A 27,754-nucleotide genomic window follows, 5' to 3' on the forward strand; every position below is an offset into this window, starting at 1 on the left:
CATTTCTTTTAGATTACAGTAAACTCTTTTATGTCCAGCAAAGAGGTTGCTAGATATTCAAATATTCTGGATAATAGAATATGCCTAGCAATAATATGCCTAGCAATATACCTAGCAATGCATAACACTAAAAAAAAACAAGGTTAGATATTAAGAAACAAACACATGTATGCAGAGTACGTTATTTACCAACAAGAGTAGTCTTGTACGCTGTAAACTCATGCTGTATTTGCTGTATTTATTGTATTAACTTTCACTATGCTGTATTTATGGAAAATTAAAATTTACTTATGCTTGAAATGCTGGTTATCCGAGAGTTCCGGACAGTAGAATGCCAGATAGGAGTTCACGGTACCTTTATTTTGATCTTTGTGTCTCTTTAGCTGGCTTTTGCATTTATTTTAAGGCAATGGTACAACTGAGCCTTCAGAAACTCTAGGCTGTGTTTCTTTAACATATTGTAGTTGCTGTGGAACCTACAACTTCAGGTGTCTTAGACTGCCTTGTATTTAACAATTCAAACTGGTAACTCTTGGGCTGAGCTAGTCGCCCCACACGCCCCGTTAGGAGCTCATGAAGACCTTAGAGAAACATGGCTAGAGGCTGGAAATGCCAGAAGGTGGTAGTCCCTAGTAAACCGGTGGGTTACATAGATGTCCAACCAAAGAGGCGGCGGGGGTTGTGGGGACACTCCATTTAGCACTCTGGCAGCGGTACAGAGGGCAATGCAACCACCAGTCGTCTCGGCGGGGCAGGGCCCTTACGTCTGACGCTGCACGTGTCGCTTGTCCTCTCCAAATTCCGGATCCCCTCTCCACAGGGTGTGGGCGGGCGCCTGTCCCGCCTCTCAGTCAAACCCCAACGCCACGGGCACGTGCGGGCGCCGAGGCCGCGAGCTCCACTTCAGGGCTCCCCGCAGGAGGGATTCCCTAGCTCAGCCCCGGCGCCAACGGGCAGCGGCTTCCCTCGCAGGCGGCGGAGCTCGGCTCCTTTAAGGCCTAGGCTGCCGTAACCCGATCCCGCAGCGAGCGGCTTGTCGCAGCAGCGGCAGCCTCCCGCCGCCCCCGGAGCATCCCGCGCGCGCCTAGGGCTCTCCCCGCAGCGCCGCCAGGCATGGGGGAGACGCCGCGGCCGCGCTAGCTCCCGCCCGCCTGGCCACCCCAGGTACGGGCTCGGCTGGGGCAGTGCCTGCTGCGGGCCATGGGGAGGGTCGGGCCCGTCGGTAAAGGGCGGGGAGGCGGCGTGGGGAATCGGTGGGGCGAGACGAGACGGGACCGCACGTCCCATTCCGGGCCAGGGCTTCGCATGCCATCTCCGGGCGCTATCGCGTGAGGGGCGGGCAGCGGGCAGGTTCCCTCAATCACCGCCCCCACCTGCTGGGAGCGAGGGGTCGGGGCCCAGGCGGGCTCTGGCCTGAGAAGGGGTGGGGGCTCCAGCCCCGCAGGGAGGGGGTTAATATGACGCGGGGGGCATTCCCGGGAGGGAGAGGGTCGGAGGGAGCGTTGAGGCATGTGGGGGGAGGGGCCGTGCAGAGCCTGCCAGGGGAAGGGGGTGAATGGAAGCTGGCGCTCGGCAGCGCAGCGGGTGCTGCAGCTCCGGGTTTTGCCCACTAGACCAGCAAAGTTGCTGTCAAATTGCATCACGCCCTGGCTCTCCAGTGTGCTGCCGCTCTAGTGCTGTGAAACGGCTCCCGCCTCTCTGAACTGCGGCACTGAAGGAACTAATGCTTTTAAAGGGACGCGTCCCAATTTAAAACGTGTTCTTCCTTCCCTGCATGTGAAATCTTAGGTTTTATTTCAGCGGAACATTGTAAATGCTGTTGCTGCTTTTGGTTGTCTGAATATGTGTCCTCTCTGGCCAATGAAATAATACAGTACAGTAAACTCATACGGAGCAGCCGGGGGACCGGGAGGTTGCCGAATGTGCAAATATTCTGGATAATAGAGAGGTATATCTAGCAATGCAGAACACTAAAGAAAAACAAGATTAGCTTTTAAGAAACACGCAAAAATGTATGCAAAATACCAACAACAGTAGTATTGTACATTGTAAACATATATGGCATTTGCTGTATTTATTTGTATGTACTTTTACTATACTGCACTTATGGAAAAGGTAACTAAAATTTACTTATGGTTAAAATGCTGGTTATTTGAGAGTTCTGGAGGATAGAATGCCAGATATAAAAGACAAGTCCTGTGGCACCTTATAGACTAACAGATATTTTGAAGTATAAACTTTCGTGGGAAAAGACCAGCTTCGATGATGTAGTGATTTAGTTAGTGATTTTAAAACATTCAATATCACCAGCAAGATTTTTTTCTCCCACTTTTTCCTCTCTATTCCTTTCCTCCTAAAGGCTCTGAAAACTTTGAGGAAATAAGTTATTTTTTGATAAGTGATTTTGCAACACATAATTCTTTGCAGTTTGTTTTTGATAGGGGAATATGACTAATCTCTGCAATTTCAGAGCAGGGAAAAAACATTGGTTTTGTTTAAGCATCTTAGTTATTTTTATTTGAATAAAAGTTGTCAGAAAAAAATGAGTGGGTTATAATAGGAAGGGTCTGCTTGTGCTGTGACAGTCGTATTTCTCATTTAGAGTTGTGCAAATAACTATTTTTGCTTTGCTTGTTTTTTTTTTCTGGTTCAGCAGTAGAACTGAAAATAACACATTTTGCTTTGGGTCCCACAGAATATTTTACCTGACTCAAAATTAAATGTTTAGGAGATTTTTTAAAAAAATTTAACCACATTTTTAAAGGAAAAGTCATTTAACTTTTAAAAAAAGTGAAACATTTTGTTTCAAAAATTATGTTAAACATTTTACGTTTTTCAGTGTGTTTTACTCAAAACAATTTGGTGAATTCAAATGTATTTGAAAACAATGACTTAGTCAATTCACATCTGCCTTTTTCAGTGGGGAAAAATGTTGTTGGGGAAAAAAAATTGTCCACTCTGTTGTCGCACATCCAACTATTATGATGAGTCACGATAAAATGTTCACAGAATCACAGGGCTGGGAGCAATCTTGAGAGGTCATGTAGTCTAGAGGCTCTCAGCCTTTCTAGACTACTATATGCGTTTTAGGAGTCTGATTTGTTTTTCATATCCCCAAGTTTCTCCTTAAAAACTACTTGCTTACAAAATCAGATGTAAAAATACAGAAGTGTCACAGCACCCTCTTACAGAAAAATTGCTGACTTTCTTATTTTTATAAATCAACTGGAATATAATGTTTACTTGTGCAGTATATAGAGCAGTATAAACAAGTTATTATATTACATTTTAGTTTGTATTGATTTTGCTAGTGCTTTCTATGTCGCTTGTGGTAAAACTAGACGAATATCTAGTTGAGCTGATGTATTCCTGGAAGACTTCTCAATAAACCAGCGGTACGTGTATTTCTGACTGTGAGCCACTGATGTAGTCTGATTTTCTGCACTCATGGAAAGACAAAAACTGTGTCAAAATTAGCAAGCATTGTTGGCAGAAGTTCCTTTTTGGCAACAAAACTGCTGTAGCATAGTTAGTATAATGCAACTTTTACCATAAAAAATGCCCAGTTTCTGCAGCAAAAAACATGCACCTCTTTCGCTCTCACTTAACTGTCAACCAACATGCAATATGGATACCACTAGTCTTTTTTTTTTGCATTTATTGTGTCCAGGAAGTTTCTTACAATGACCCAAGTAGCCAGTCTGGCCAGCACTTTGAACTCTGCTGTGTACCTGGGTGCAGGGCAGCAATCAGCCCTTCCCCCTGGCAAATTCCAGGAACTTTAAAGCCCATTTCCTGTTGGCTGGCTAAGCTTGACATGGTCTCATGGCATCTTCCCAACTAATCATGGCTGACTATTGTTCCAAATGCTCTCTAGCTTGGACCACAGTGGAGCTTTTGTATTTGATCAAAGTGTGGGAGAAGAGTCTGTGCAGTCCCAGCTGCCAGTGACCCATAGCAATTGGGGTACGTATGGGCAAGTTTCACAAAGCTTGTGTGAAATGGGCTATGAGCAGCACATGCAGCAGTGCAGAGTGAAGATAAAACAACTGAGGCAGTCATACCATGAAATGAGGGAGAAAAACTATCGCTCCATTGCTTCACGTAACATTTGCTGGTTTTATAAGGAGCTGGATGCTATCCTTGGAGAGATGGGCGACCCCACCTCCACCGCCAAGATCCCTGTGGATACTTCAGAGGGCATCGAGTCAGCAGAAAGAGGACCTAACAAATACAATGAAATAACAGGTAAAGTAGAGCTAGACAACGATGTGGGGCAGGCAGCCAGGAACTATTCTCCGCTCCAAAAGGGACTAGCGAGTCTCAGCAGCTACTCCATGGGAAGCAGAAAGCAGGAGGTGAGACGCAGGGTAAGTGGCTCTGGCTTGAGGAGTGGAGAGGTGGGTGTAGGGCACAGAAAAATGAGAGGCTAGCTGTGTTCCTGTAAGCTGTGCGAGTCATTACAAGGATATTAATGCACACCAAGATGTTGATGGAATCCCAAAGAAAGATGGTCTGGAAATTTTGCTTGAGGTAATTATTAATGTTCTCTCACAGGTTCTGTGGTTGTGACATGTTTCTTTCTCCGTTGCAGGGCACTCTCTTATACTGTTCTGCAATCAGTAGTGCAGGGACCAAAGCAGCACATAATTGGGCTGCATGTGGAGCAGGGCAAAAGTCACTAGAATCCAGTTGAACCTCTGGTTTCCCTCTTTACCCTCAGCAGTGACATGTTTGCTGCAGTAATAGCTGCCTGTGGAGAAGTGTGGCCTAATTAGAATGATTTCCCTGCAGTGCTGCTCCACAAGTCACAACTTTATTTTCTTTTGCTCCTGTGCATATCTCCATTCTCCTATGTCCAGTTTCCCCGCACTTGCCATGTTTACAGTGTTGGCAGAGATGTGTGTTCCTTCCAAGTATCAGTGTGAAAGCAGTTGCATATGTTGCAAAAGGTGCTTGTACGTGAAGTGTTTTCAGTGTTGAGCTGGAGCTTAATGATTCCTCTCTCTTTACATTTTGTGTTACAGATGAGACCTTGAAGACACAGAGGCTTTTTGCTGACAGACTGCATCAGCTAGGGACAAGGGCCAAATACAGCAGGGAGGATTCAGTGAAAGAAGTCATAAAGCACTCCTCAATGGAGGCCAAAAAAGAGAGGAGCAAAGGATAATGGAAAGGCAAGATAGGAAAGACACCGCTGACTTCGTGATCAAGATCTTGGAGGAACAACCCAAGATACTCAAATGTTTAATCAAGCTGCAATGAGCAGATTCACTCTCAAGCTCTCCTGCAGCACGTACGCAGTTCTTTGTGCAGCCAGCCCCCCCGCACCCACACATTTTACTTTCTGGGAATCCTCAGTGTCCCCCACACTCCCCATTTCTCACAACTTTGACTATGATACCTGGACCTACACACAGTTATGAGGTCTTTCCTGGAACCTCCCTTACGAAAAGTGTTTCACTGTAATCTGTCTTGATCAATAAAGGCAATTTTTTGATAGTACAGTGATTTTATTTTCTGTTCCGCAACTCATAGTAATCAATTCTGTCCCAGATACGGGCTGTTTAAGCATTTTCTTGCATGATATGTGTTACATGGGATGTTAAATGGGATGCTTCATGGAAGCAACCCCAAAAGAGGAAGATTGCAGTGCTCCTCATTGTCGAAGTGCTTTATCAAAGCATCCTTGATGTTAAAAGCAACCCGCTGACCACTTCTGACAGCCCTGGAGTCCGGCTGCTCAAACTGTGCAACAGAGCACCACGCCTCAGTGTTGCATCCTTAGATTCACAGAGAGTATGCAAAGTACAGCACGTGGTTGTGACCATGGGAATATTCTCCTCTAAAAGTCTAGCCTTCATAAAGATGCCTCAGTCACCCCTTCCGACTGCCAATGGCACATTTTACAATTATGTGGCAATGGCTCAGCCAGTTGGTAAAACGCTCTTTACTGCTGTCCAGGTGCCCGTTGTAAGGATTCATGAGCCAGGAGCATAAGGGGTAAACCAGATCTGCTAGGATTACTGTGGGGATTTCCATATCCCCCTCTGAAATGCTGTGATCTAGAAAGAAAGTCCATATCTGCAACTTTCTGTACAGGCCAGCATGAATGAAGATGTAGGCATCGTGCCTTTTCAGCCCACCCTCTGATGTCTGTGAAACACCCATGGTGACCCACAAGTGCTCGCAGCACCATTGAGAAGTGTTCCTTCCTGTTGATGTATTCTATGACAAGGTGATCTGGTACTAAAATTAGAATGTGTGCCCTCTGTTGCCTCCCCCGACCCCAGTTAGGAAAGCTGATCTTTGCAAAGCCGTCTAGCACAAAATTTCATGCCCTCCTGAGGGGACCTGCCCCCTGACTTTACACACCCCTGGTCTAAACAAAAAGCAGTCAAGTAACACTTTGAAGACTAGCAAAATGGTTTATTAGGTGAGCTTTCGTGGGACAGACCCACTTCTTCAGACCACAGCCAGACCCGAACAGACTCAGTATTTAAGATACAGAGAACCAAAAACAGTAAGCAAGGAGGACAAATCAGAAAAAGATAATCAAGGTGAGCAAATCAGAGAGCGGAGGGGTGGGGGGGGAAGGTCAAGAATTAGATTGAGCCAAGTATGCAGACGAGCCCCTATAGTGACTCAGAAAGTTCCCATCACGATTTAAACCATGTGTTAATGTGCCGAATTTGAATATAAAAGTCAGCTCATCCACTTCTCTTTCCAAAACGGTGCGATAATTCTTTTTCAGTAACACACATACCTCTAGGTCACTGACAGAATGCCCCATTCCATTAAAATGTTGACCAACTGGTTTGTGGATCTGGAGTGTTTTGATGTCTGTTTTGTGCCCATTGACCCTTTGTCTAAGGGAGTTAGAAGTCTGTCCAATATACAAAGCATCTGGGGATTGTTGGTACAGGATGGCGTATATGATGTTAGTAGAGGAGCATGAGAAAGTGCCTGTGATTCTGTGAGTAACCTAGTTAGGTCCAGTGATGGTATTTCCAGAGAAGATATGTGGACAAAGCTGGCAGCGGGCTTTGTTGCAGGGAAAGGTTCCAGGACTGGAATTCCTGGGGTACAGACTAACAGCCACAGTCTGTACCCCGGGAATTCCAGTCCTGGAACCTTTCCCTGCAACAAAGCCCGCTGCCAGCTTTGTCCACATATCTTCTCTGGAAATACCATCACTGGACCTAACCAGGTTACTCACAGAATCACAGGCACTTTCTCATGCTCCTCTACTAACATCATATACGCCATCCTGTACCAACAATCCCCAGATGCTTTGTATATTGGACAGACTTCTAACTCCCTTAGACAAAGGGTCAATGGGCACAAAACAGACATCAAAACACTCCAGATCCACAAACCAGTTGGTCAACATTTTAATGGAATGGGGCATTCTGTCAGTGACCTAGAGGTATGTGTGTTACTGAAAAAGAATTATCGCACCGTTTTGGAAAGAGAAGTGGATGAGCTGACTTTTATATTCAAATTCAGCACATTAACACATGGTTTAAATCGTGATGGGAACTTTCTGAGTCACTATAGGGGCTCGTCTGCATACTTGGCTCAATCTAATTCTTGACCTTCCCCCCCCACCCCTCCGCTCTCTGATTTGCTCACCTTGATTATCTTTTTCTGATTTGTCCTCCTTGCTTACTGTTTTTGGTTCTCTGTATCTTAAATACTGAGTCTGTTCGGGTCTGGCTGTGGTCTGAAGAAGTGGGTCTGTCCCACGAACGTTCACCTAATAAACTATTTTGCTAGTCTTTAAAGTGCTACTTGACTGCTTTTTGTTTTGATAGTGTATAGACTAGCACGGCTTCCTCTCTGTTATTACCCCTGGTCTAAGTTGCTCTTTACAATCTCCAGTGTTGGAGATTCCACAATTGCCATAGGCAATTTATTCTAGTGTTTAACTATTGTGATAGGAAATTCTTCCTGGTGTCCATCCACAACCTTTTCTCAGTTTAAGTCCATTGCTTCTTGTCCTACTCTCACAGGTTAAAGTGAACAATTTTTCTCTTCCCTCCTTATAACAATGTTTTATGTACTTGAAAACTGTTATGTCCCCTGTCAGTCTTCTGTTCCCCAGACTGACCAAATCCAGTTTTTCAATCTTCCCTCATAAGTAACGCTCTGTGTTTGTCACAGAAGCCACGGGCAGACATTGAGGCACTGAGGAGACTTCACTCTGATTGTCTGATTTACAATTGATTGTCTAAAGCAGGTGTGAGCAAACTTTTTACAGTGGGCCCCACTTTTCATCTCTGCAATTAGCAGGGCCTCCCCCAACCTGTCCAAACCTGTCTATGGTATGAAGAAGTGGCTCTGTCCCAGGAAAGCCCACCTAATAAATTATTTTGTTAGTCTTTAAAGTGCTACTTGACTGTTTTTTTGTTTTAATCTGTCTAAAATTATATGAACGGGTAGAAATTTCACTTATGTTTATATTGGCGGGGGGAAACTTTTTGGCATGTGTACGAAAATAAATATGTAGATTGTAAAAGCTTTAATTGGTGTATAAATGTGAATGTACATACATAAAGACAGTAGTATATTTCCACGTTTTTAATGAGATGGATGAGCCTGACACATAGCAGCTGAATGTGCTGCAACCCATTTATGAAATTTCCGTGCCCCCCATGTTGTGCACCTCTTGTCTAAAGCAGTGTTCCTGAACCAGTGGTATGAGTACCCTTGGAGGAACACCAACGTCTTCTAGGGGATGCATCAACTCATCTAGTTATTTGCCTAGTTTTACAACAAGCTACATAAAAACACTAGTAAAGTTGGTACAATCTAAAAGTTCATTCAAACAGTGACTTGTTTTTACTGCTTCATATGCCTTACGCTAAAATGTTAAGTACAGAATTTCTTTTCCAATTCATTTATTTGATAATTAGATGGTAGAAAGTCAGCAAGATTTCAGTAGTAGTCGTCTGTGGTATTTTTGCATGGTTTTGTAAGTAAGTAGGTTTGAATTGAGATGTAATTTGGTGGTGTGCAAAACAGATCTGACTCCTGAAAAGGGTACAGTAACCTGGATAGATTGAAGGGCATTTGTTTCAAGACCTCATATTACCTTAGAACCATGTTTATCAACGGGTGGTCTGCCTGCCCTAAGGGATACATGAGAGAAGTCTGGGGGTACTTATATACAATTTTTTTTGAAAAGGGGTACTTAATAAAAAACGGTTGAGGAAACACTGGTCTAACAGATGGCAGTGAAGTGGTAGATACCGTTCACACTTAAATGTTGAACCTATGTTCTCTTTGTCAGTCTCTTTGTTCGTGTTTAAAAAGCAATGTTTAGTAAAATGTACTAAACTAAACAAGATATATAGTAAGGGCTAATGTAACCCCTTCACTTAGAAGGTTAAAACTTTGCTCATGTTATTTTTTGTTTCTTTTTAAATAGGAAGGAACTGGTTGAGAATTTGAAAGTGGAAGGCAACTTGAGTGAAAGAGTTTATGAAATATATAGAATTTAAGATACTAAGAAATGGTAGGAGGGAAAACAGCAACATTAAGACAATGGATTTCAAGAAGGCCTCCTTTAGGGAATTCAGTGAGTTGTTAGGTAAGATCCCATGGGAAACGAGTCCAAGATGAAAAACAATTGAAGACACTTGGCAGTTTTTCAAAAATAAATTATTAAGGCTATGGGACTAACCTGAAAGGCATAACAAGTGGGATTCTGCAGAGATCAGTTTTGGGACTGGCTCTGTTCAATATCTTTATGTATGATTTAGATACTCGTGTAGGATGTATGCTTGTAAAGTGTGTGGACGATACCTAGCTGTGGGGGGTTTGCAAGTGCTTTGGAAGGATAGGATGAAAACTCAGAATGATCTGGACAAAATGGAGAAGTTGTCTGAACTAAATTCAATGCAATTCAATAAGGAGAAATGCAAAATACTCCATTTATGAAGAAACAATTTCTTAGACACATACAAACAGGAAATGACTGTCTAATAAGGAGTATTGTGGGAAGGGATCTGTGGGTCCTTTGAGTCAACAGTGTGATTCTATAGCAATTTGAACAAAGATCATTCTGGGGTGCATTAGCATTAATTAGTGTTGTAAGTAAGGCATGAGAGGTAATTCTCCTGCTCTACTGAGCATGCATTAGGCCTCAACTGGAGTATTTTGTTCAGTTCTGGGTACCATGTTCCAGGAAAGATATGGACAAAATGGAGAAAGTCTAGAGGAGCAACAAAAATGATTAGAGATCTAGAAAACATGACCTATGAGGTAAGATTGAAAGAATTAGGTTTGAAAAACAGATGACTGAGAGGATACGTGACAGCAGCTTTCAAGTAACTAAGAGGTTATCACAAAGAGAAGAGTGAAAAATTATTCTCCTTAACCTGTGTGTATAGGACAAGAAACAATGGGCTTAAATTGCAGCAAGGGATGTTTTGGTTGGATGGTACAAAAATCTTCATATCAGGGTGGTTAAGCTATAGGAATAGGTTGCCTGGGGAGGTTGTGGAATCTGCATCATTGGAGAATTTTAAGAGCAGTTAAACATACACTTGACAGGAATGGTGTAGGTGGTGCTTGGTCCTGACATGAGTACAGGGGTCTGGACTCGGTGAGCAAGAGAGGTTCCTTCCAGTTCTGAGTCTATGATTTGAATTGATTTTTGTCTATACTTTGTATGAAATTTAGTTCACACTCAACTCCTTTATTTTATTTGATTAAAAATGCAACATTTTTCATCTTACTCAAGAGGAATTCAAAATTAGCTTTCTAGATTTTCATTTCAGTATGTATAAAAGTCCTTTTTGAGAAAGCCTGTGTAAAAGCAGCTCTTGAGGTCAGTCTGGCAAAATTGTCATGAATATTTACCAGATAAAGAATAAAACTTACTTGCTTGCTCTTTTCTGTACTGATATGAGTGGAGAGAGTGGGATTTCTTGCCCATTTAAAAAAAATCACTTGTCAGAGGAGAATTTTGCAAAGCCAAAGACTGCTGAGGGAGAATGTGTGTGCAGGGTTGCTGCCATGTGTATTCTGCATGATTCATGCATCATGAGGTTGCAGAAGTTTGCATGAGAACAAGGAGTATACCATACATACCAAGTGTTGCAGGGTCAGTACCACTCCTGAGTCCCAGAACTCTGTAAAGTCCACAGTCCCACAGAATGGGGGGCCTGCTTGTCCTTGCTGGGGTTTGGGCTTTGGTCCCTTGGCTCATATGGCAGTTGTTAGGAGACCCTGGTCCGGCTGGACTGAGTAACCAGTCCCTCCCAACCTCTGGTTTAGTCTTGAGGTTGCCAGGGGCGGGGAGCCCCCAAACACTCTCTGAGGGAGCTGCTCACTTCCCCTGTTCTCTCTGATGTTGTTGGTATTCTCCTTTGCTACTCTCTGCTCTAATATCCTCACTCATCTCCAACCTCCTCTTCCACTCTCTCCTACCTCCCTACTGGGGGAAATCTTTTCAAAGGCTGTGGGACCTCAGGTGGGACCCCAGCTGGCCCTAATTTATAGCAGCCTCTTCCTTGCTGTTTCCACTCCATCTATGATAGCACCTGAATAGCCAGGTCTGTTTCTGCTTTTGAGAGCTGCCTCTGTCCCCTTCTAAGCTAGCCCTCTGACCTGACCCTGTTACACAAGGAATTGCTGATTCTTCCTCGAGTGTCCCCGTGGGTGCTCCACGATAGGTGTCGGGCTCGCCCCGGCACCGCAGATCGGATCTTTCCAGCAGTTTCTGCCAGACCGCGCATGCGCCGGCGTGCACCGCTCCCTTGTGCGCTCCCAGCCACGTGCGCGATCCGGTCCCCACCAGTTCCTTCTTAACCGCCATCGGCTGCAGACGGAATCCGTTCAGACTGTGGCCAGAGTCAGCGTATTTAATGTTTTAAGTGTTTTAGAGTTTCTTTTCAGTCTTTCAGTCTTTAAGTTAGCTTGTTATTTTTCTTATTGCGAAAAAAAAAAAAAAGTATATAAAAGCCTTAGTAACAAGAGGAGCAGCGGAGGCCCGGGGACGTAAGGCCATTAGGCCTCCTGCCGCGGCAGGCTGGGTCCGAGAGGGGAACAAGCACAGAGAAGGTGCTAAGTACCCTATTAACAACTCAAAGACTCACCGCAATGTCCTCTTCAGGATTCAAGAAGTGTGAGTCATGCCACGAAGCTATGCCGGCCTCCGATGGGCACAGTCAGTGTATTAGGTGCCTGGGGGAATCTCACGTCACCCAAAAATGCCCCTTCTGCGCAAAGCTCACGGATAGAGCAAGGAACAACAGAGAAATGCGGCTAAAAATGCTGCTCTTTGACAAAGCCCTCCAGCCAGACGTGCCGGAGGGGCCCCAACAAGAGGGACCCGCAGGGGCCCATAAAAGGAAGGCGGCTTCCCTCACCCCGTCAGTGCAAAAACGGAGGAAAATCTCGCCAACCCGATCCCTGCCAGCAGCCACAGCGAGCGGGATGGGTGCAGCACATAGCCCCCAGCCGCAATCACAGACGAGCAGCGGCAGTGCGGAAGCGCACGTGGCAGAGGCTGAGCCTCTGATAATCAAACAGCTGGCCCGCACCGTGGGCAGAGCGGCGACCAGGCAAGCACCGGAACCGGCGGCACCGCAGCTAGCGGCACAGACCCCCGGCGCGCCGACGGTGCAGAGCTCGCAGGCACGTGGCCTGCAGGCGCCGGGGGAGACCACCCGCGCGGCACCGCAGCAAAGTGTGCCGAGCGCGGCGCCGACAGCGGGGCCGAGATCCCCGGCGGGGAAAGGGGTGGAGTCAGCCCCACAGAGGAGGGGAAAGGCAGCAGAGAAAACCCGGCACCGCAGCCCTTTTCCAGACAGGGCTGCAGGGCTGCTCTCCCTAAGCCCTTCCCTTATGCTGTGAACTCCAACAAGGAGGCAGGGGTCTCCCCCAGTCTACCCTGAGCCTCCCTCCCCGTTCCTCCAGCCAGCCTCACCATGGCTTGGGCCACCCTCGCCTTTTCTGGGATTTGACCCCCTGGAGTACTATCACAAATCAGTCTCACCATTTGTCTCAATCACCCAGGCGATCTCGCTCCCCCAGACGCCGGGTGTATGCACCTCGAGAGTGGTCCAAGTCTCCATCCCAGGAACCGTGCCCGTGTTGCCATGGTCACCCCTATCATGCGGGGCATAGACACCATAGGCATACCCCCAGGGACAGGTCCCCTCAGACAGTTCACTATCCTCGAGGGCAATCGCTTACGGGGACGGAAACGCAAATATCTCAGGGGGAGTCGATTCTGGAACCCCGAGATTTCCCCTTGCAAGCCTCCAGCGAGAAGATGTATCACCGTCAACAGGACCCAGAGGGATCCAGAGAGGCTTACCCTAGTGGTTCCTCTCTATCCTCCCCCGACGAGGCTACGGCACCAGGGGATGTGCACCCCCCGGACGATCTCAAACAGTTTCAAGAGCTGTTTAAAAGTGTGGCCTTTACAAAGCAAGGCATCCAAACAGCAGAGGTGCAGGAGAAGCACCATAAGCTCCTCAAAAACCTGAGACCTCCGGCCTCTTCCAAAATAGCTATTCTGCTCGACGAAGCAATTATGGAGTCCGCTACCATGATATGGCAGACCCCTGCGTCCGCTCTGCCTATAAACAAGAGAGCGGATAAGAAATACTTCGTCCCGGCAAAGGGCATGGAGTTCCTGTTCAGTCACCCACAACCAAATTCTCTGGTGGTGGAATCGTCTCAACAGAGGTCGAAAACTTCTCAGTACAAGACGGGGAACGGACGAAGATGCCAAGAAGCTAGAGTTATTCGGCAGAAAGGTCTGCTCCTCCTCTACCCTACTGTTGAGAATGGCAAATTATGCAGCACACCTAGTGAACCATAACTTTGACAGTTACTCCAGGCTGACTTCCCTCATGGACTCGCTTCCAGAGGATAAGAAGCCGGTGCTGAAGGCCATCGTGCAGGAAGGCTTCGCAGCCTCGAGGACAGGAGTTCAGATCGCCCTCGACGTAGCAGATACGGTGGCACGCTCAACGGCTACGGCAGTGGTCATGCACAGGGAATCCTGGCTTCAGACATCGGGTATCCCGAGGGATCTACAGGCGAAGATCGTTGATCTCCCCTTTGACACACAGAAGTTGTTTGCTGAATCAACTGATTCGGTCCTTCATTCCAGTAAGGACTCAAGGGCTACTCTCAGAACCTTGGAGATTTATACCTCCCCATACAGGAAGAAAAATATTACCCTCAGCAAAGATGATACCCGTATCAACCCCAGCGTGCTCACTACCAAAGGGGCTACGAGCAAGGGTGGCATCAACAGCAGCAACAGTACAGAACTCCCAGGCGACGTTCCCGTCCGAGCCGTGCCTCCTCCGGGCAGGGCCAAAGGCAACAAGTTTGACGGACAGATCGAGGGCTGCACTATCACTACCATCGTGCAATGTCATCCAAAGCTAATGTTCCATCATCGCCTCCGACCATTCTACGCCCAGTGGCAAGAGATCACCACAGACAAATGGGTACTGGAGATGATAGCCACGGGTTATGCGATCCCCTTCCAGTCACTCCCACCGCCACGACCTCCACCCAGGCCCCATCTAAAGGACGCCTCCCACGAAGCGAGACTGAAGCAGGAGGTGGACCATCTTATGCTTATAGGGGCAGTGGAAAGAGTGCCGGAGCAACTCCAAGGGAAAGGGTTCTATTCAAGATATTTCCTTACAGAGAAGAAAACAGGAGGCTGGAGGCCCATCCTAGATTTTCGAGGCCTCAATCGGTACTTGCGCAAAGAACGCTTTCGGATGATCACAGTCGCCTCTATGCTTACGGCACTGGATGATGGAGATTGGTTCGCAGCCCTCGACTTACAAGATGCGTAGTTCCACATAAAAATCCACCCGGCTCACAGACGTTTTCTCCGGTTTATGGTCGGCAAAGAACATTTCCAATACAAGGTTCTGCCGTTTGGCCTCTCCTCGGCCCCCAGAGTATTTACCAAGACCCTGGCAGTGGTGTCAGCCTACCTGCACAGACAGGGGGTGTTTATATTCCCATATCTGGACGACTGCCTACGGAAAGGGGCCTCGAAGGAAGAGGTACTACGCATGATACGCGTTAGAGCAGGCACGTTCTCTTCGCTGGGCCTGGTCATCAACCTGGCGAAGTCAAAGATCGACCCCACACAGGACATAGAGTTCATAGGGGCACGCATACACTCCATCACAGCAAGGGTTTATCTACCAGATGCCCGCTTTCGCGCCATTGGTTCCCTCGTACAAGTCATCACCTTCAGCCCCACGGTGCCGGTTCTAACGTGCTTATAGCTGCTAGGCCATATGGCAGCAGCAACGTTCGTAGTACAGAACGCCAGATTGCATATGTGCAGCATGCAGCACTGGCTGGCGAGCGTCTACAAACTGGCAGTACACACCGTCCGCAGGGTGGTGTCGCCCATGACAGAGGTGCGCAGATCCCTGCAATGGTGGGTGAACCCCAAGAACATGCTAACAGGGGTACCCTTTCATCAACCACAAATATCTATCTTTCTCACCACCGACGCCTCCCACATAGGATGGGGAGCGCACATGGGCGAAAAGGTGACGCAGGGACTGTGGTCCCCTATGCAACAGTCGCTGCACATAAATATACTGGAGCTCAGAGCAGTGTTCAATGCCTGGAAACACTTTTGAGACCATATACAAGGCAAAGTAGTCGGGATCAATACAGACAATACCTCCACCATGTTTTATATAAATCGACAAGGCGGAGCTCGGTCCCGTGCCTTATGTGCGGAAGCAGTCCGGCTGTGGAACTGGTGCATCGCCAACAATATAACTTTGAAAGCCTCGTATTTACCAGGCGCTCACAACGTGCCGGCAGACCAGTTGAGCAGGCACTTTGCACTCACACACGAGTGGCAGATCCGTTCCGATGTGCTATGGCCAATTTTTTATGCATGGGGGTTTCCCCATATAGACCTGTTTGCCACTCACCGCAACAAGAAGTGCCCACAATACTGCTCCAGGGCAGGACTGGGACGGGGGGCCCTGGGGGACGCATTCACGATCTCGTGGAAGGGCCCCCTGCTCTACGCATTTCCTCCCACAGTGCTCATCCACAAGGTCTTGCAGAAAGCCAGGAGAGAGAGAGCCCGCATGATCCTAGTAGTCCCAACTTGGGACCGACAGCAATGGTTCCCCTTACTCCTGCGCATGTCGGACCGCCCACCGATGCCCCTTCCGGTGGCGCCGGACCTGCTCACGCAAGCCCAGGGGTCTCTAGTGCACCCACACCCCCGAGGCCTGCGACTGCAAGCATGGTTAATCCATGGCTCAGCTCCCTAGAGAGCACATTTACGGAGGGAGTGCAACAAGTCCTAGAAAGTAGCAGAAGGACTTCCACCAGGAAGACCTACAAGCAGAAATGGACTCGATTCACTGCATGGTGTTCTACCAAACAATTAGCTCCCCTTGCTGTGCCAATACCTGTAATATTAGAATACTTACTGGACTTCAAGAGAGGTGGACTCTCCCTATCCTCGTTGAAGGTCCACTTTGCTGCTATATCGGCTTTCCGACACGAAGAGGAAGGGCCCATGGTGTTCGCCCATCCCATGGTTACCAGGTTCCTGAAGGGGCTGGTAAACCTGTACCCCCCTCAGAAACTGCTTCCACCTTCGTGGAGCTTGGACCTGGTGCTTAACGCGCTAACGGGACCACCGTTTGAACCCTTAGCCACAGTTTCCCTCCGTCTCCTTACGATAAAGATGACCTTCCTTCTTGCAATCACATCAGCTCGCAGGGTGAGCGAGCTTGCGGCAGTTATGGCAACGCCACCCTGCATGGTATTTTCGAAGGAGGCGGTAACCTTACAGCTGCATCCAGCCTTTGTTCCGAAAGTTTCCTCAGGGTTTCATATTAACGAACCTATAGTCTTACCCTCGTTTTTTCGAAAGCCTCATAACTCCAACAGAGAGGTGTGCCTACACCTCCTGGATGTGAGGAGGGCGCTGGCTTTTTATATAGACAGGACTAAGTCCTTCTGAAAAACGGATAGACTCCTAGTCTCTCTCGCTCCCAGATCAAAAGGTGAAGGTCTCTCTTCGCAGAGAATCTCGAAGCACATCGCATCCTGTATAAAAATGTGCTACGAACTTAGAAAGACTCCTTTACTGGCCCTGCCTAGGGCTCACTCCACCAGGGTGGTGGCGGCATCAACAGCCTTTTTCAAGGGCATTGCGCTAAAAGACATCTGCAGAGCGGCGACATGGTCATGCTATGTCACCTTCGCCAAGCATTATGCCCTACACAGGGTATTCCAAGAGGATACCCGTCTCTCGACAGTGGTCCTTTCAGGGGCAAGCTGCACATAACCCGATTACCCACCTCCTTTCTTGGGTTACTGCTGGGTGGTCACCTATCGTGGAGCACCCATGGGGACACTCGATGAAGAAAGAGAAGTTACTCACCGTAGTAACGATGGTTCTTCGAGATGTGTCCCCGTGGGTGCTCTACCCATCCTCCCCGCTTCAGATCTCTGTTTAGTATTTTTCAGGAGCATCCGAGGCAGTTGGTCAAGAAACTGGCTGGGACCGGATCGCGCATGTGGCGGGGAGCGCACAAGGGAGCGGTGCGCGCCGGCTCATGTGCGGTTTGTCAGAAACTGCTGGAAAGATCCGATCTGCGGCGCCGGGGCGAGCCCGACACCTATTGTGGAGCACCCACGGGGACACATCTCGAAGAACCATCGTTACTACGGTGAGTAACTTCTCTTTACTGGCTGATGTGGGTGGATAGAGGTGGTTTATGTTGGCATCAAGTTTTGCCCACTCCATAACATCTAACTGGTGACTGATTAGATTGTGATCTATTGCGCTTAGTGATCTATTTGGATGGAATTCATTCTTGGTGCACTCCTTCCTGGTGTACACAGGGGTCGCCAGCCCCCTGAAAATATTTGCCGCAGGGGGAGTCAGCCCCTTGGTGCTTGGTGAGCCCCTGGAAAATGTGAAGTGCAAAGCCTTCACCCCATTCAGGCCAGGTGTTTGGGTGGAGTGGGGGCTATGTCTGCTGTGGTGGGGCAGGGGATAACCCACCAGCTGCATGTCACCTGTGGGGGAGGAAGGCTGCCCCATAGAAATGTGAAACGTAGAAAAGAAGATTCTTGACCTCTCCTGCTAAATCCTGTCCATGGGAGGAAGCCTTCATGGGGCTCAGGTCAAGATATGTAGCTGTCTGCAGGCACAGCTACGATAGCCTAGCTCCCATGTAGTAGTGGGGCGGAGTCTGGCCTGCCAGCAGCATGGTGCCTGCGGCAGGCTACAAGGTGTGGTAGGGGATAGACCCTCAACTGCACGGTGCCTGAGGGGCTGTCTACTGTGCTACTCTCTGGTCGCCACAGCCAAGCCGCCCCATCGTGTGGTGAGATGGGGTCTAGCCCCGCAGCCGAAATGTAGTCCTGGCTCTCCTGATGGCTTGCTCCATGCTGGGGCTCTCTCTAAAGTGACTAGATGTGATTGCCACACTGATCATAAAGAAATGAATTCAAAGAGCCAAGCTTCCTGTTTCCTACTACTTCCTGCACTCATGGAGAGCAGAGGAGGTGAAAGCAGACAGGACGTATGCATTCTGGGCATTGTGTGATACCTCTGGTGGCCAATAAAATCAATTTAAAGATATGCTGTTTCCACACTACCATTAATTCAACCTTTTAAATTTGAACTTGGTGTTATGCTGCATTGGATGGTCGATGCAAGAATGTCGACCTTAGCGCTTCTTAAAATCAACCTAATGGTATTATCAGGGAAGATACTCACATCGTAAAATCGACTCTATAGTGTATTATAGATATAGCTTTAACTTTGATTTACCCCCAACTGTCTTGTAAGAACCCAGTAAGCAGTGGAAATGATGGCAATGCTGCTATATATTATTGACCTCCTGCGCTTTGGCAAATTATCTGTTTCGTCACAGGTCAGGTTCTGAGGATGTCAGATTAGAGAGGTTCAGCTTGTACTCCTGAAACTGACCATTTTCACTTTACTTGCACTATATGCACATAATAATGATTAGACTGCTGTTGTATCCCAGCTTGTGACTGACTGTCTTTTGTGATTAAAAATCCCTGTTTCTGCTATCAAAACAAAACAAAAAGCAGTCAAGTAGCACTTTAAAGACTAGCAAAATAGTTTATTGGGTGAGCTTTCGCGGGACAGACATACTTCTGAAGACCTTTTCTGCTATGTATGTAACCTACACAATTCTGCATTGAAATGATGCTGATAGTATGCATGCAGCTATTCCCTTTGCTCCCACAGAAAATGACCTGTGCAAAACTTAGCTCTCTCTATTTCATGATTATATCCCTGTTATACACCTCAAAACATTCCACTGATTTACCCAACAGGCCCAACTGCTGCTTCCACCAGTTACTGGACATACACCTAACACACTGATTGCAGCTGGAGTATATGCAAATAATTTCTATTGGCTATTGCCAGCTCCAGGGGAGCAGAGGGAAGATGGTCTGAGCCTCTGCCTACCTCTCTTTTTTGGTAGACTCTATATCTAGAACATTTTCAAAGATGCTGAATGTTTGACAGTTATTGCCATGTGTAAAATATGAGTCAAATGCTTGGTTAAGTCACTGTGTTCTAATCATATTTAAGGTCTTTAAAATGTATTAAAAAGCTATTTCTATACATTGGTCTCTTAAGACAGTTTAAGGTAATTGCTTTTTGAAAATATTTTAAATCTTAGTTACTATGTGTTATCCTGTCTTTCTTCTGTTTGGCTTCTCTTATGAAAGGGTTGGATTATTTTTGGGATACAGGCATGTAAATGGAGTTCAGTATGGAAGATCTAAGTGAGGATAACTGAGCTTGTTTGTTTTTGTTTTTTTTTCCCTTCACTTTGGCGTATGGGAATTTAGTTTTGCATATCCCTCTAACCTCTGTTGAAGCCAAATGGTTAAATCCCTGAGAATGGTGCTGAAAGTCTTTCCCTAAGTCTGAAATAATAGTTCCATAACTGGAGACTTTGCCTGCCATGTCTGTCTAGAAAATATCTAGGAATGTTAAAAAGAAAAAAAAAAAGTTTGTTTTTCTTCCCCACTTCTCATCCCCTTGGCCCTCAAGTGTAGACTGAACACATTTACTATTCAGTAGGGCAGCTCAGTGGCTACATCTGAAGACTATTGTGTACTGTGTAGCACTACATTTTATTTTTGTTTCTACTTAAATTAGTGTCTTAGAGCCTGAAAATTCTTTGTGCAGCTACTTTAACAAAATAGTTAATCACTGTACTGAGACTATGATTCTGTCTTTCCACTTAACAGGCTGAAGAATGATGGCTACCTTCAACAAACTGATTGTTGGCATTGTCGTTGCCAGTTTTACCATATTTCAGCTTCTGTTCCATGTTGTAAGTTCTTGGGCATCGAAAAGAATAACTCCTGCTTTTAACCATCTCAGTCAAAAAAGGAAGATTGAATGGAATTCAAGGTAAAGTGTTTAAAACTAAATGTAAATTATGAATCGATTCAGAAATGTAGCAATTTCTAAGTCTCTAAATATATAACAGGCTATGACTAAGTGTAAAAATTATATGAGCACATGTTAAATCAAAATAATTCTGTAAAACCTGGCAGATTCTAAATTCAGAATTCAGGGTTTGTCTGAACAGATGACATTACAAATGCTCCTGTACATTATAAATACCTTTTAAAAGAATACAGGATGAAGTATGATTAAAAGTTTAAAAAGCAGTGAAAGGCTGAGGTGAGAAGCTCACATTTATTTAATTTATAGGATGTTTCTTCATTGTAATGCAGTTTAGAAAAGGGAAGACATTGGAAGAGCTCTCTCTCTCTTCCCCCTCACACCCCCCATATCTCCAAAGAGCCACGTGAAGAGGCAAGCAAAATCCCCTCTAATTTACAGTAAATGCTGAATTACATCTGGCCTTGCTCAGGAGTGCAAAAAAGGAGTGTATGTAAGAGGTTTTCTTTCTTCTGTGGGTAGTGTCTCTCCTATGGGTGATTCTCTTCATGTGTACTTCTGCCTTTGATTGGAGATTTCTGCAGGCAGTATCTATGTGATATATGTATACACCTTACACAGCCTTGTGTCCTGCACTGATGCTGCATATGGTGAGACAGGTGAATATCCCTTAGGTCTTTTTCACCTGCCTTGATCTGAGATGGAGCTGTAGCATATCCACCTTGAGTGTGCCGTACCTATTCAAACTTTATTGTTAATTTATTTTCGTTTTACATTTTTCTCCTTTCTTTTGGTATGTTAGCTTTCATAAGGAGAGCACGCCTAGTACTTTTAACTGCTACTTCACTTGCAGGCATCCGTCTTGTCTAGCAACGACCACTCCAAGTGTGTTGGCTGCCTGGAAGAGTTGCACATCCCAGTGGAGCATAACTTCTGTTTTGCCCTTAAATTCAGGGTGAGAAAGAAGTGGGAGATGAAACTGAGTCTTATGATAACATGCTCCCTTTTCTCTGCTTCAGAGCCAGGTCAGCAGATGCTCACTGTGCCCTGTCCCCACCCCCTTAGATTACATGCGTCTCCAAACACATCCCATAGAGCCAACCCCAGTTCATCAGTCCACCAGAAAAGGGAAGGGAAAAGCCTCCCACTAGGTCAGTAGTCTCAGAATCATCAATCTGTCTGCCTAGTACCATTTAAGCTACATTGATGACATCTTTATGATTTGGACCCATGGTATAGAGACTCTAGAAGAATTCCACAGAGACTTTAACAATCTACACCCCACCATCAATTCATGCCTCGATTACTCCACGCAAGAGAGACGTTTCATGGACACTACAGTACTAATCAAGGATGGCCTGATGAGTACCACACTGTACGGAAGACCCACTGATTGCTATACTTACCTACACCCTTCTAGTTTCCATCCTGCACACATAACTAGATCCATTGTTTACAGTCAAGCCCTTAGATACAATCGCATTTTCTCTGATTCAGCTGACAGAGAGCAAAAACGACAAGATCTTTACCAAATATTCATAAACCTGAATTACCCACCAGAAGAAGTAAAAAAACAAATCAACAGGGCCAGATGAATACCCAGAGACCAGCTACTCCAAGATAAGCCCAGAAAAGCCAAGAACAGAACACCATTGGTTATCACCTACAGCCCCCAACTCAGACCACTGCAACGAATTATTAAAGACCTACAACCTATCCTTAATCAGGATGCCACACTCCAGAAGGCCCTAGGTGACATGCTTGTTGTCTCCTACAGACAACCTCGCTACCTTATGAGGATCCTCATGAACAGCCACAGTCTATACCCCAGGAATACCAGTCGTGGAACCTTTTCCTGCAACAAAGCCCGCTGCTAGCTTTTTCCACATATCTTCTCTGGAAATACCATCACTGGACCTAACAGGGACATTCACAGAATCACGGGCACTTTCTCATGCTCCTCTACTAACATCATATACGCCATCCTGTGCCAACAATCCCCAGATGCTTTGTATATTGGACAGACTTCTAACTCCCCTAGACAAAGGGTCAATGGGCACAAAACAGACATCAAAACACTCCAGATCCACAAACCAGTTCGTCAGCATTTTAATGGAATGGGCCATTCTGTTAATGACTTAAGAGTGTGTGTTACTGAAAAAAAATTTTCGCACCGCTATTCAAAGGGAGACAGGTGAGCTGTCTTTTATATTCAAATTTGGCACATTAACACGTGGTTTGAACTGGGATGGGAATTTTCTAAGTCACTATAGGGGCTTGTCTGCACACCTGGCTTAATCTAATTCTTGAACTCTCCCCCCCACTCTCTGATTTGCTCACCTTGATCATTTTTTTCTGATTTGTCCTCCTTGATTACTGTTTTTGGGTCTCTGTGCGTTAAATATTGAGTCTGTTCTGGTCTGGCTATGGTCTGAAGAAGTGGATCTGTCCCACGAAAGCTCACCTAATAAGTTATTTTGCTAGTCTTTAAAGTGCTACTTGACTGCTTTTTGTTTTTCTCTTTGTACCAGTGGAGCTGAAAAACCCTATAGGTCTTCTAGTGCAAACACAGCTCCAAGTAAGCTGTGGTACCATCTGGATATGTAAAAGTTGGCTAGGAGAAGCATTCCTCCAGCCTGGTACTATTGGGTACAGCTGTACCTCCAGTACCCTCACATGCAGAGCCACCAACAGTGGGGCAAAGGGACAATTTCCCTGGGTTTCAGTGCTTTAGAAGGGCCTGCCCAGCAACTGGAGCCACAGGCCTTTAAATTGTTGCCAGAACCCCACATGGCAAGGTTTGGTTGGAACTGAGCACTGGCTGGGTGTTAGCTGGTGGCCGGGTAATGTGCGGTGAGGTACCAACTATGCCCTTGTTACCATCTGAGTCTTTAACTGCTAGAGCGCAGGGCTCCTTTGCAGCGGGCAGTCTGGGCCAGACTGACGGATGCCCCAGGGTCTTAAACACCCGAGTGTTTTACTGCTAGAGGAGGGAGCTCCATTGCAATGGGCAGCCAAGTTTGGCTGACGGGTGCCCCTATGGTAGCACTAAGAGCCTTTCCACACCCGAGCCTTCAACTGCTAGGACACACTGTCCTGTCGCAGCGGGCAACCAGGATTGGCTGACGGGCACCCCAGGAGTCTGCCCCGTAGAGGCGGCATGACTCTGCGCTAGGCTCTTAGCACTCTCACCTACGGCCAGGCTGTGGTAACCAAACAGTTAAAGTTCTTTTTATTGTGCTGGCTGTGTTGCAGTGACAAAGAGTAACAGCAGTCAGGCTTAGATCTTAACTAGTTACAAGTTTATTAAGCTACAGTTTATGAGCGTGCGGTTACAAAAGGCTATTGTGTACTTCTTATATGATAGCAGAGTACAGGTGTTAACAGGTTACATTACAATTCAATACCACGACGTCTTAATGCAACAGCATCTATCTATAGAGCTCTAATTCTTTAACTGTGCGCACCAAAAAGGAGACCTTAATATGGGTACATCTTACCCTCCTTAATATGGGTATATCTTACCCTCCTTGCGTCTTTCAATACCAGCGTAGCCAAGCCAGGATCGGTCACTCAGTTCCACGGAAAGACGAATACGAGGTTGGGCGTCCCCAGTTGCGGACCTCGGGAGGCAATCACCTGACCCGACCAGCAGGTAATTGGTGAAGATGCACTCAGAGTCAGAGTGCTGCTGGGCCCATCTTTATACCCCTTGGGTCACGTATCCTCTTTCTTATCTGTGGTGCCAGATCGTACTGGTCTGTCTTTTGTGACGCCAGTTTTTACAAGGACAATTCTTACTTAATTTGCACTTGTAAGACAGGAGATAAGCAATTTTGGGAGTACAGGACATTCTTTTACAAGGGCGGAGATTTCTCTTCTGGGATGGCTGTGTGGGCATATCAAATCCATCAATGCCAGCTGGGGTAATTTCCTGAGGCCCTTCATTAACGGTTAACCTGCTAGCCCTCTATCTGTGTTTTTAGTTCCTCAGGGTCATGATGAGCCAGCACATCTGGGCCCCTGTAGGAAGGCATCAAAGACTGTGCTGTTTAACTGCTGTTCAGTGCCCTGTGTGCTCTGAGGCACCTTAGAGGGGAGGCAAAAGCTGGTCTGTAGTAGGGAGATTTTGTCTGGCTACACTGGGTTGAGTGAAGTGCAGTCTGAGCAGTGTTGAGAGATGGCTTTCCCTCACCCTACCCCTTCTGCCTAAGGCCCCCCTCCATTATCCAAGTCCAGGCAAAGTCTGTCACCAGTCCTGCCCACATGACAGGTTCCTTGGTGTTCTGTAAGTTGACGCCTACATCTGTTGCCTTATTGGAACACTCAAATTCTTTAGAACTGCACACTTAGACAGAGATCATTGTATTGGTACCTAAGCTTTATTCAGTATCTCAAGAAGTTGGGTGTTCGAAGAACTTGACTGTAGTGGAAGAACAAGAGTCACTGCTGATCATTGGTGCAGAACTCATCTAGCTGCCAAGATCTGCTTGACACCCTGCCCCATTACTGTCACTGCTGCCTGACTCCTTGCACCATTTTCAGCTGGGGCTCTTCCTCCTTGTATTTCAATGGAAGATAAAGGGGTCCTCCAAAGACTCCTATTTTGGTGTAGGATTTTCCCACCCACACTTTTAGAAACCTCTTCTATGTTAGTCACAGAGACAAGGAGGAAACCCAGGGAGGTTCTTGGTGGGAGCTGGTCCCCCAAGCTCTGCACCCTGTCCGCAGGCAGGAGAGTCTCTTACTCAGCAGGAAAACAGCAGGTTTATTAGCCGATAGGACACAGCATCATACAGAGGAGTCAGTACAGCAAGCAGAGACAGCCAGTTCAATCCATGTTGGGGAGAGGAGGCCCCGAGGGGCCCCCAGAGCTGGGGCCTGGCCCCCTCCTTTGTCTCTCTCTCTCTCCCAGCCCAGACTAACTGCTTCCAACTCCCAGTTCCAATTTAAACCCCTCAGGCTCCACCTCCTCCTTTGTTTGCAGTACAAAGGTGTTACCTGGTCATTAAGGTTACCCTCAGCAGGAGCCCCACACCCTCTGTGAGCCACTCACACACACACAGGTATCCCCCACTCCATCACATCTCTCCCCCCTTCCAGACCGAACTGAGCAGGGTCACTCAACTGGTGACCTGGGGAAGTTCGGGGCTCTCCCCTCGTGACAGGGCATTGGCTGTACCCTTAGTGCTTCCCTTGATGTGCACCACCTCCACATTATAGTCCTGCTGGGGGAGGCTCCAACTCAGGAGCTTGGTATTGGCCCTTTTCATGTGATGCAGCCGGGCAAGTCCCTTTAGTTCCCTTGGGTTGGTTGGTTTCGCTGCTTCGGCCCCGGTTCGTCAGCCACGTTCTCAAGTCGGGCAGGCAGAGCCCATACAGATGCTGCAGCACCAACAGATTAAACAGGTCTTTTGTGGTTTGGGTCCTGCCCCATCTGACCACCAGTTCATACAGCTGCTCCAGCCAATGTCTGGAATTCAGTTACAGTCCAGTAACGGAAGGTACAAATGCTTCCATCCTTGGCATTTTGCCAGACCACCACAATGGCTGTGTGCCTTAGTTTCCCCTTCCATGCCACACAATAGGTTTGGAATGTTCCTTCTTATGTCAGAGGTTGCAAGACTAGTTACAGGGAACAATGGTGACATTTTAGAGTTACAGACTCCTTTAACATACAATTCATGCTTTTACATCAATGTCCTCATGTTACATGGCTCTTTTCAAACATTTAGTGCATGGTACAATTCTACAGCTTTTGGTAGCAGCACCCCTTGGTTACAGCAGTCAGCGTGAGTAACAGAACAAACCCATTGCAACTGTACATTTACGTTGCTCTTTGGTAGACCACAACTTTTGTGTAACCCCCTTGAGAATCTGGTATTTTGGGGATAAATGGCTGAGGCCTTTTTTAGCACCATCAAGTTTTAATCTTCTCCCTTGCCCCCTGGGGTGGAAATTTGATCTTTCTGGGTGTGCCCTTCCTTTTAACAAGAGCTGGGCCATTGATGATCTCAGGGAGACGGCCCCCTTCCTGCCAGTTTGGAAATTTGCAAACCAAACTGCTTTTTGAGAGTTGTTTTGTGAGTCCCAGATGCAGAATCCACATGGAGGAATCCCTGTTTATCCCTTACTGGCCCACCAGGCCCACAGCTTCTTTATCCTTCCACCTCCAACTACTGCCTCCCCATGGAATCAGAAGTTGAATCCAGTATGAGAATATAAGTGTTTTCACCATCTGGAGATGGGGAATTGCTGGCGCTTTCCTGCATCCTACAGAGATTGGCTGTGCAGCTGTTTTACTTGGTTCTTACAGGGCTGCTCACGTTCCCTGATAGTTTTTACTTTACTTGCACCAGCTTCCAATTCCTGAGAAACTTTTACACTGCCTGCTTTGGACCCTTCCAGAGCACAGCCAGTGGTTTCACACTCAGGCAGGTCCTGGCCATCAGGAGCTGAAACAAACTTCTCCCCAGGCAAAGGGTTGCTCTGGCTCTTACAGACATGCACCTTTCCTGTTCACTCTCCTTCACCTCACTCCCATTTTCTGCAGTCCCCACAGACGGGTCAGGAAAAGTTTCAGGGAAATTCTTTTCCTCAAGAGCTCCGCCAAACAATAACTCACCCCTGTCTGGCTCCACAGGGGCACTGCTCCCTTGAGCCACAACCAGCTCCTGGGTTTTACCTACACCCAGGATCACTTCTGGCCCCTTAGGCAGATTCCCACGTAATCCCCCTCCAGGCAGACAGCCAGTACCACCGGACAGAAGGTTAGGATCCCTTTTCTCCCTTCTGCTACCAGCTTCTTTATCTTCATCAGTCAGCGTAACTCCATTGCCTGTCTGTTCTTGTGTCCTGGCGAGAGGATGACTCTGGTAGGACAGAGTCCTCTCACCCCCTCCCAGTAACACCTCAGCATCAGGCAAAGAACAGGTACCAGAATCGTCTGGTCTCTGGGATTCCCTGATGATACTAACTGGATTAGACCAACTTAAAGCATCATCCCCCCTGAGAGACACAGAGGTAGGCCCACTTCCCATCTGGGCTTCAGCTGCCCTCAGATCCAGCTCTGGGATCTTGGCTCCATCTTGAGCCCTCACAGGCTCAGGCAAAGGATTCACTTCCCCAGAAGCAGAAGCACTTTTCTTGCACCAAGGACCAGTGTCCTTAGCAGGGACACCACTGCCCATTCCAGAGCCCTTCCCTCTGCTCCAGCCCCCATGGCCGGATTTAGAGACACACCTGGAATGCTCTTTTCTGGTGGATCCTTCTCCAGCCATCCTAGGCTGGGGA

At 47.0% G+C, this 27,754-nt stretch overlaps 1 protein-coding gene across 1 annotated transcript in view; it reads left to right on the forward strand.

Moving 5' to 3' along the window:
• The first annotated feature begins 1,102 nt into the window (after window positions 1-1,102).
• TLCD4 (TLC domain containing 4) overlaps window positions 1,103-27,754 on the forward strand; it is a 91,528-nt gene continuing 64,876 nt past the window's right edge. Inside the window, exons 1-2 of the mRNA XM_075002806.1 lie at window positions 1,103-1,164; window positions 20,299-20,464. Coding sequence (XP_074858907.1) covers window positions 20,307-20,464 — 158 coding nt within the window. The 5' untranslated portion in view covers window positions 1,103-1,164; window positions 20,299-20,306. The remainder of the gene's footprint in view (window positions 1,165-20,298; window positions 20,465-27,754) is intronic.

Source organism: Carettochelys insculpta, chromosome 9 (assembly GCF_033958435.1).
Source record: "Carettochelys insculpta isolate YL-2023 chromosome 9, ASM3395843v1, whole genome shotgun sequence".
Taxonomy (NCBI): domain Eukaryota; kingdom Metazoa; phylum Chordata; order Testudines; family Carettochelyidae; genus Carettochelys; species Carettochelys insculpta.